General features: G+C 41.4%; 1 protein-coding gene across 1 annotated transcript; it reads right to left on the reverse strand.

Moving 5' to 3' along the window:
- Nucleotides 1-7,476: 7,476 nt before the first annotated feature.
- LOC306929961 (E3 ubiquitin-protein ligase TRIM35-like) lies at nucleotides 7,477-8,532 on the reverse strand (the record flags this gene model as incomplete). The annotated part of the gene is made up of 1 exon (XM_079510699.1): nucleotides 7,477-8,532. The coding sequence occupies one exon, from the start codon at nucleotides 8,530-8,532 to the stop codon at nucleotides 7,477-7,479; it is 1,056 nt and encodes a 351-aa protein (XP_079366825.1).
- Nucleotides 8,533-11,143: the final 2,611 nt, after the last annotated feature.

An 11,143-nucleotide genomic window follows, 5' to 3' on the forward strand; every position in this document is an offset into this window, starting at 1 on the left:
TTTGTCAAAGAGAAGGCCGTTCCAATACTCACCCATGTATTGTCCACCACGCATGCAACTGAAAGAAATAAAAACTGAAAATGTTACTACTTAATCACCTGAAAAAGGAAACAATTAACCTACGATCAATCCATCCTAGCAACAGATTAACTTTATAAAAATGTAAACTGTCGAGTACAGCCACAGAAATGGTATTTATAATTAATAACAGATTTAATAGACATGTGTATCTGTATCCTGCAAACATTTGAGCTAAAGGGAGTTGTAGTCATATCCCCTGATTCCGAAATCATCAGTAACAGAAGAGAACAACTACAAGGCCCAAAGACAATATAACCTGGTCGCCAAATGACGACTCACTCTGTTGTTACTATTGTATATTTGCACAAGACGTGCCCACGAACGGATTACAGATTGACGTTTGTCAACATAAGGACAAAGAACCCACTATGTTGTGGAAATGACTGGTACATCCTACACATGAAATACATTGCCCCTCAACCCCCCTCACAGTAACCCTCAAACGAAATTTCAACCACATGTCACAGTAAGGTGACATGAAAGATCTCTCAGAAAGAGATGAAGGAAACATTGTAACAATATGCCATTTAGTGGTCAAAACATATAAAAAATATTTGTCAGCTGGTATGCTGAATGTCATCTTACTACAGAAAGGATGTAATAAACCTAACTATAGTAAAGATCTTTGAACAGGGGTAGCCATCTGTTTACTGTAAATAGCCCCCCAATAAATTTGCTCACAGCTCACAGTGGGTCTTTTTAAAACAAAGGAGAGGAGATAGCCCTAAAGCTCTCTTCACCTGAAACATAGTGTTGATTCAGGGCGATCGCGATCCCCCCTCCTTCTGAAACTAAACAAGTTATTTATTGAGGGTGGAAGGGATTTTAGCTCTCTCCCCCTCTTTCCCTAAAAGCACATTCCGTCAGAGCATGCTAAAATTGTCATTGCAATTCCTCACACGTAGCTCTGTATGTATTCGCTCATTTAACTATCACTCTTAGAATGGCTTCTACTAGCAATATTTCACCGGACATAGCTAGAACCTTTTTGAAGTAAGTCTAGTATGAAGTACATTCAATCATTCATTCACTCACACATACATTATTCTCAATCAATTATCGTGATATCATTCACACCACAAACACTCTCAGGCTTGTGTGACCTTCTCATTGAAACCCCTGGCTGGTGCCTACCCCAAACTATGCCTTATTTCAATGAGAAGTTCCCTTGCCTGTATACACTCTCATACAGAGTTGATTCAAAATACTACCACTGTTTAGTAGTACTATTTTCCAACTCTTCAAACATAACCACTTCACACACACACGTATAACTTCACCCATGGGACAAGGTAGAAGGACAAGGTATCAGTCCACTGTACTCTGTCCCATCTTGTGTGTGTATGTGTGTTGACCCTCCGTTGCCTCAGTCAACACGTCACCACAGGTGGTCTATTCCGAGAGCATTCCTAAGTAATAAAAGGTCCCTGTCTGTTATATGACAGGATGAACTCACAGCTATTGTAAGCTTTAACAGATTGTTATCTTAGGCCATCTTCAGTGACTCCACAGCTAGCCTCTTGTCAATTAATGCAACCAGCCGTTCGAGTCTTAAAGATAATTGATTGATTGAAATATTTATCAACAGTTCGCAGAATTCCAGTACCCTTCAAGCACAAACTCAACCCAAAGGCCGCTAACTGTGTGTGGACAGCTTACAAGAGGGTCCACCATTGTTCAATTCATCAAAAAATAGACTATACTGCCTGGCCTAACTGAACCAAACTTTTGTTTGTCGGTGAAGCCATCCTTATTGTGCAGAGCTATGCATGTCTCCTGGCTGGCGAAAATTGTTGCACAGCCCAACACCCATTCAGTACACATTCAAGACCGCACCACTCAACTCAAAAATGGTCTGATCATAATAGTCATTCTAGCAATTATTTTCACCCGGGTTGAATAAAAATAATATGTAGAAAAGAATGACACAAAAATGTAGCCTACTCATCTTTTCGTATTCAAAATACAATTTTCAAACAAACAGATCCAGACCACGTCTAAATATGTGCCCATACACATGCCGTCCAAGTGAATAAATAACATTATCAAAACCCAACAGAATTCATTCTCTGGACCAGCCAGAAAATGAACATCCTAGATGGCCTTCTAGACTGTTTTGTTCCTTCAATGAATACTCAACACAGACAGACAACATCCACAAAAGCACACATAAAGAGTAATCTAAAACCATCTTTAACCCTCGTATTTCGTATACAGACATATTGCAATGCCTTAAATCAATACAAATTCTAACGACACCTCCCCCCATTTGAGACATGAAACTTCTCCATGTATCAATAACATGCAGCCTCAGCCATAGGAAAGATAGACAGGATTCTGGAAAGATAGACAGGATTCTGTCCATCATAAGAACAGTGCCAAAGCACCGGGCATCACCACAGGTATAAGCCACCCATAAAACATTCAATCACCCATACGGACAGACATACACAGACACCCACAGCCCCAGGCACACACATACACGCATCAAAAGGCTAGTTTGTCAAGCCAAAGACAGAGGAAACGAGTCAAACGACCCATGGCAGCACCAGAACACATGCGGTCACGTAACCCCAATAACGTCGATTAAATCAGAAATAAAACTGATCCACCCCAAAGGAAACGTCATAATTTCCCCAGGAAAACGGGAGCGAAAGAGAGGAGTGCACGCACACGCACGCGCACGGAACGGCACAAGGGAGCAGTAGTTGCTGACAGAAAGAACAAAAACCACGCCCCTAGCCAACCCAGAACAAACCCGCTCACACACCGGAAGTATGAGGAGACTGTAAAAAATAAAGAAACGCTCCCGAACGGGAACAAAGACAGTACGGCCGCCGGATAGCCAGTACTCAAAGAGCCGAAATGCCACTGGGAAAACCAAAATGGCCACGAAGAGATATTAACAACAAGATGAGCACATCCAAATGAGCGTCACCCAAATGATACAAACAGCAAAAATAAATCAGCACGCTGCACGTCCCACCCAGGCCTCACAGGAAGAGCAACCATAAACACAATGAAAAGCAAAGCGTAACCTAATCGAATGTAAGACGCACGTTTAGTAATGCAGAAACATTTAAAAAGCGAAAAAAGATCCGATTCCTGGAAACACTTGCTCCTCATATAGGTTACCCACTCCCCCAAAACAATACGCCCAAACGTGGAAAGCAGTACGCTGACGACAAATCATTGGCAAAAGTGTAGCAACAACATAACATCGCCATACTTTACCTGTCCAGACCCTTGTCCACAGGACAAAGGAATACGACTCTGCCATCACATCCCACGCATCTGTGTGTAGCGCTGCTCAAAACAGACTAGCCCTTATACAAGAGAAATACTCATCTAATCCCAGAATAAAGCCACACTTCCACACAGACCCACGCGATGTTTCAGCAAAAGCCCCTGTACTTTTCTTAAACAAAGGACCCCATACCCCGTCGAGCAGAGACCCCCCACCCCCACTTATACGAAGGTGTAAAACATTTAAACGTACACCCGTGTTTTTCCACAAATCACCGCCAGGAGGAAATAGTGCCAGCACAAAGTGATCATAACCAAACAATTACCAGAAATGCAGGCACATACCCCCAGCAGCAATGTAAGCAAAAAAACACAAGTACACAGCAGTGCGCGCACCTTATGCATCGTATATATATATACGTCACAAAATCCCTGTTTTGCAATACGCCCGCCGGCTCGTCTTACTGGGCCGTGCGTAATCCAGACAATCTCAGAAGAATAATATTAATAAATATTAATATTAATATCCAAAATTTCAGATTCCTATTCCATACGCCCAATAACGTAGGGCCTCAGTTTCCCTACTAAACACTTTCGGCTAGCCCTCAGGAATGCACAAAACCGTCCAAATATTGTGCACCCCATGTAATACGAGGACGGCCACGCAAATAGAACTTGGTCATGAAAAACGCTCGCAAACCGCGCGCGCCTTCCGGGACTCCCAGCGGGGCAGAACAGCACTGCGGCAACTGTGTCTGCTCGCATGCTACTATCCACAACCCCACCGGTTCCCCGAAAAACGTGTGCCGTTTGAAATCGCTTTAGCCTATAAGGTATATCAGAATCCACGCTCCCCCACAGGAAGCAAAGGTATTGTTCTATATGGCTACGCCATATCTTCTGCACGTTTGGCCAGGTATGTGTTTTTATAATGAACCGCCACTTTGACGGCGGAACATTACAAAAACTAGTTTCAACTTAATTGTCGTAAAAAATGAAATTTAAACCAGGGTTTAGGACGAGGTTTTTGCTCGCCCGGCGTTTACAGTTAAAATAAAACAATGGTAAATGGAATGCGTTGCCACTGCCTAGCAAGAAAAAGATAAATTCTCGCGCTCTGAGACACCTCACCACTGGCCTATTTGCACAGATCCGACCCTGGATCGAATTTACCAGGCTCCCCTCGTGAAAACAGCTGTAATAATAATTTTACACTCACCCAGCTCAAGACGAGGGATCCTTCAGCAACCGGGCATCGGCACCATCTGAAGAATATTTAATAACGGTTCTGTGTAGTTTGCAGTGGTGTGGTGTGTCAAGGAAGTCCAAACGGAGAGTTTCTCTTTGTCTTAAAAGTCGTATCCAAGTTTTATTGAAAGAGGTACGAATGCAGTTTTACAAGGCAGTTTTCGGGAACAAAGGCCCTTGGAGTCACACGCACACGCCTATTCAAATCAGCTTAGTACGAGTGAGCACACCATCGGAACGAAAACATGTAGTCTATATACTAATGCAAGTTTAAAACTCCCCCCCCTCTCATGAGGGTGGGACTCAGAAGTGTTCTTACTTACTGGCCAATCAGTGAGCCAGGACTGTCAGGCAAGGGTTCCTATGAGAACTTAGCAACAGATGAAACTATACCAATAAAAATGAATGTACCATATAAAATATACAGAACATTATTTAACACCTGCAATGAAATAGTTAGACTGTATTCTTGACTCTAGATGCATATTTGACAAAGATACGTTGCATTCATGACAGACAGGACAGACAGATAGAGCAGAGCAGAGCTTGACCTAAGATGTGCCATGCAGCTGTTATCCTATGGGTGCATCTAGGGTAAGGAGTTCACGCAGACCCCTGTGGGGTTTAATTACCCCCTCTGTTTCTTCAAGCCTAGTTGTAAATAACTAAGCGTAATCTCAAAGGATCTTACCGTGAGCCAGTTGCCACAGATTGCATTGTATAGAAAAACAGCTGTCCCAACTTACGCTCTCCTCTTGTGTGCAGTCTATGCACCTGGCTGTTTTATAATATATCAACTGATTGATATATATGTGTCCATGTCTATAATATATCCATCATATTTGAAGAATCTGTTCTACAAAGGAGAGAGTGCTTTCCCTCTCCCCATAGAGCATAAACAGACGTTGAATACTTAGACTAGAAAATACTCAGGCAAAAATACGGAGCATGAAGTCAACAGCAGAGACAGGCAGATGAAGGTTCCGGAGTTCCATTTATTTTCAGAGAGTACAAGACATCATTCACAGCCATGGGCCTGGCCCACCCGCCTCACGGCGTGTGAGCCACTGAACTAACTGTAACAAACATTTTCAGTAGACCTTATACACAAAGGAAATGCAAAGGTGGTCCCAACCCCCCTGTACCAAATGGTCAAACATGTCTAAATAAGGTAATGGTCACCAGGAAGCAAGCACAGAACAGTAGGTGTCCTGCAGGCCTGGCCGTTTACTATCAGCAAGCCAGATCTTTAGGGTCCCTCCTGCAGCTGCCCATACATCCTGTCTAAACACGTCATGTCACTCTCTCAGGCCCTGAGAGACAAAGATCCACTTTAGTTTAAAACATGGTTCTTTATCTATATTAATGTGAATTGTGATTTCCAGATACATCATATGCAAATCCATATAAGAACTCAATAGATAGATATTCAACAGAAAAATAAAAGTAAATAAAAAAATGTATACCATGAAATCAATAGCTCCAGGTAGGATGTGTCAAATGTACAGTTACAGATAATAAAGTTAATATAAAAAACATGTGACTGCCTTGGCAGATGGTATAAAGAAATACAGAACTCTGCACTGCAAATGTAAAATAAACAGTTAAACTATACCCAAAATCAAGCCATACACCATCAACATTAACCTGTATGTTGAAGTTCCACTCTGGGCTCAATAAAGCTGTACATTATTTTATTATATTGTGTCTTTAATTATGAATCCTTCTTGCTAACAATTTGCTATGAATTAGAAAGCATGACTGTAGTGTCTCACCTATTGTCTATATATATAGCCTATTTCATTTGAATTTACCAATTTTGTAAAACATTTCTAACTGTGTTAGGACCTGGAAATATAAAAATAATGAAAACATTGAAAAAGCCATTTGCACAATGTAAAAAAGACACAAAAAACAATGCACACAGACTGACTATGCCTATGGGCTATGATGGAGACAAAACACGGTTTGTTTTATAACTATTTTATGTGTGTAAAATTTGGTATGAAAATCCAAATTTTTTTATTTAACCAATACCGTATTCGGTTGTGAATTCAGTGAGTTTAAAATTTCAATAGACATGCATGCAGAAGCTGCAGCTTACCAGGACCAATATGGCAGAATGAGTTACTGCAGGATCTAACAGTATGTGCATTTATCTATATGTTTGGCACAAGAAACCTGCGCCTGAGAAAGCTCCATTCACTTGCACTGAGGAGTGGACTGTGCATGTACAACAACTTATGACAGTCAATGGTAAAGATCTGTGCACCCAGAGCAGTATAACTTTATAACTTTAGCCAACTTTATCTATTTTATGGCACATACATTGTACTCACTAGTGACTAGTCATCAACTATATTTACTCTCTCTGCACCACTGCCATTATGTTAGTAGGAATAAACAGAGAAGCAGAGTTAATGGACTGAGAAATGCGAGCCAAACCCATTTCCTGTTTTACACAAAAAGGAGGTGCTGCCAGTGGCAATATGCCACCTTGTCTTTTGTACAGTATGTCGCTACAGTCCGCATGCAGTGTTTGTAGTATCTAGTGAAACTCAAGCTCCCGAATCCCGATCCAGGTCATTGGTTACTTTGTTCTTGTCACAAAGGAGCTGAGCACGAAGCTGTATTCTGTATTCCGTTATTTTCATATTTATTTATTTTTTCCTTTTATTATGTTATGCTTATTTGTTATTTTACACTGCACACATTGCACACTATTGGGATGTCTTATTCACACACTTGCATTCCGCTGCTTGTACCTGAGAAGTGACAACTAATCTTGATTCTAAATTATATCCTCTACACTAAAAGTTGGAATCTCAGTGTGTCCTCTGGTTGGACTCTTTGGTACATGCAGCAGCTGTTTGGATTTCAGTTAAATGTGGCTAGCCCACATCATATGGATTCTAAAATGTAGTAGTCCACGTCAACAACCAGATCATCCAAGTCGTCCTCTCCTTTAATTACACTGATCTTCCTTGGTAACATCTTCAGAGGGAGAGTATCGTCACCATTAAAAATGTACGGAAAGAGTGTGTCGGTGAATGTGTGCGTGAAGGTGTGTAAATGTGTGTTAGTATCAGGATCAGAGAAGGACACCTTTCCTCTGTTCCAGTCCAATTGGACTCTAATCCTCTGGGGTTTACGCTCCACTGAGAGGTCGGTTATTGACCATGGTGAGGATTCTGCTATGTATAAACCATCAGCTAACATTATATCCCAGAATTGACCCCCCCTGTCTCCCTTCCTCTCAAAAGACCCTGCTAACACACCCACAGACCAAAGTCTACTGTGTCCAACCTCTACATCCCAGCTGTGAGTCCCTGACTTAAAGCCCTCAGAACCCAGGACATGGCACCAGCAGTCAAACCTCTCTGCGTTGTCAGGAAGATGCTGTTCCTCTCCACGCTTAACACTGGTCAGGTCATCAGACAGGATCAGTACTGGACAGGCAGTGTTGGTGTCCAGAATCACAGGATTGTAGGACACAATGTCCTTCATCTTGTGCCAGACGTTGAAGGTCAGGTTTCCCAGGTGTTTGGCCTCATCTATCAATGCTCCTGAGACCAGTTGTGAGTCCTGCAGTGTGAACTGGACCCTTTCCACTGTGGTCTTGTAGTTCTGCAGGAATAAGATGTGTTCCGCTCTCAGCACCTCTTCTATGGCTCTGATTGTGTGTGACAGGGTTGCTATATCTCTGTTTAGACCCGTAATCTTCTTATTAATCATGTGACTTTTCTGCTCCTCTTCCTCCCTAAGTGCAGTGATCCTAGCCTCCTCTTCCTCTTGTAGAAATTGATGAAGCTTCTTAAACTGTTCCTTAATATTGCTCTCAGTGTTCTGGGCCTGGACCTTCATGTGTTCCGCTGCTTGGTCACAGTTAGTTTTAACTTCATTAAAGACCTTCAGTTTCTCCTGTAACAGTTTCAGTGATTCCTGGACCTCCTCCATTTGCTGATGTTTCTCCTGTAAGAGGGTCTCACACAGGTTCTTCAGAGCCAGGTTACAGGGTGGATCATCCACTGAAGATGTTTTCTGACAAACTGGACATTCTTTTATTACCTTATGTATCCACCATTCCTGGAGACAGGCTTTACAGAAGCTATGGCTACATTGAAGGATAATCGGATGTTTAAATATGTCACGACACACAGGACAGGAAAAGTCCTCTTCTGAAAAAGGTGACTGGAAATCCATGTAGTGAAGCTATCCTCCTCTCAACGCAGAAAATCTGCCAGTCAGTTGTAGGACAGCTCTTTCACTCTGAAAGTTGTTACTGATACAGGCCCGCTCAGCTGATAGAGTGAGCAGCAGCTTCAAGTAGTTGAGTATTGCCTCCTGTATTTGTGGAAAGACTGTATGTGCTGTGTTCTTATTTGGTTCTGTAGGAGTAGACTCATTTGGAGTGGACGTCAGGATGACGTCACTGCAGTTTTGCGCTGTTGTGGAATTCTGGATCAATCAGCATTGATGAGGCAAATAGACAATATTGTAGGTAGTGATGGCTATGCTTTATGAACATGATGTGGGTTTCCCACTATGATATCGTGTACAATATCAGTGGTACGGTAGTTCTGCCAAGAGCACATGGCTGAGATCATAGCAGCTGTAGCTGCTTCAAGGACAAACTGAATCATAAGATACAAAACAATATAGCTGTCAGGCCTATAGTGGAGACATGCTCTTACAAGCCACCAAATATCATAATGTATTATGATATTTAGTACAATGAGTGATACAATTATAAAATGTTGTTGTTTTGTTTAATGCCGCGATGGCAGAGGGGACAAAACTGAAAAAGCGATACAGGGGATGATCAGTGTCATGTGATGTTGAGAGTGCTAGCCATATGGCCTTATTGTTCATATCAGAAAGTATGGGTGTGGGAAGTCCAATGATCTTGGAAGCAATATGGGTAATACTGAAAAGTTTGTTTCTGTTAGACATGGACAGTATGTTGTAGAAACATGCGGAACAGTACAACAGAACAGAAGAAGATGAGAAGAAACAGATAATGATCCTAACTTGTGTGATAGATGTGTTGATCAAACCTAAGTCTATTGTCCAGAGGGTAACGGGTACGGTCGCCCCTTTTCCATCTCACCCCACTACTCTACCTAGCTGTAAATAACAAACATAATTCATGTTGGTGATTATATAAAAGGTATTATCATATTAATTTATCATTGTTAAGTTCACTCTGTATAAAGGGTATAATATGATGATGCCATTACAAAACATGGGCTACATGGAAGAAATTTGTTTAATAAAACGAAATTAACTGCTAGGTCCTAAATTAACTTAATTAAGCAGTCACCGTCCCTCTGTCATGTTGTTCTTTCTTAATTTTACAGAGTATAGAGATCGACTACTATACAATCAAATAAATCTGTATATTTAACTGTTAACTACATTAAAACATTTCGCGGGGCGAGTTGGTAAAGGGACGAGTCGTTTGGTATTCGTCCAGAGTGAGTCCGAGATACGTGAAACTGTCAACCTGTTCTACTGTTTTACCATTAATGAGTGGGTTAAGTCCATTGTGGGTTGTTTCAATGGAAATGGTGTTCTGATAGTTTGTAATAGAGTTATTGTCATGGAGCAGTCAGAGAATGGCAGTATCATCAGAGTATTTAAAGTATCTGTTGTGTGCTGTGTAGAGGAAGGTACTGAGTTATTATAGGAATATTGATTTTTGATTTTAAACTTACTATTATATTTCTAATAATTTCTAAGTCTCCCATTGAAGTTTAGTAATTGAAGTACGAAAATGTCTGCCCTGAGCCGTAATAAAATAATGATATTGTTGTACTGGCAACACACGTCTCGGCCCTCTCTCCTTAATTAAACCTGTTTGGTATTTTAAACTGTGGTGAAACTCCCAGGGTGGCATAGTCTGGTATTCTGTTTTCATGCAGGTTCAAGTGCCCTGGTTTGACATTGATTGTATAAGTCTGTGGAACTCTACTGGAGGAATGGAGCACCATTCTAACTAAATTTATTCCACATTTGGAGCTTTCCACATTTGATGGTGATGCAGAACGCTGTCTAAAACATTGGTCCAAAACCCCATAGCTGTTGAAATGGGTTTAGATGTGTGAAGTCTATAGCATTCACATTTTCATACTCATCAAACTATTATGTAAAATTATTATGTGACGTCAATCATATGATGCCCCGGCTGAATTCCAGTGGCCCCTCATGTCCTGTGCATATTGAACCGCAAACGGAAGCCACCGCGTCGGAATGCCACTCTGAACTCTGGATATTGTCGTCATGAAAGAAACCCTCAGATTTCAGATAAATGTCTTGTGTGTCTAGTGTGTCTATTATATCTGGTTATGAGGACCAGAATAAATGTCACGTTGGTACAGAAAGTAAAATAGAAAACGGACAAACAAAACAAAAAATGAATTGCCTATTTCCGACATGCGGAAACAACGGTTGGACATGAGGTCGAACATCCCGTGCTTGCGGTTAGGATTAGGTTGTCGGTCTAATGCCAGTCGGACCAATAGTATGTCTAAACTAAAGCCTGTACTGTACCCATCCGTACGCCAAA

Source organism: Electrona antarctica (genome assembly GCF_951216825.1).
Source record: "Electrona antarctica genome assembly, chromosome: 9".
In the NCBI taxonomy this organism is placed as follows: domain Eukaryota; kingdom Metazoa; phylum Chordata; class Actinopteri; order Myctophiformes; family Myctophidae; genus Electrona; species Electrona antarctica.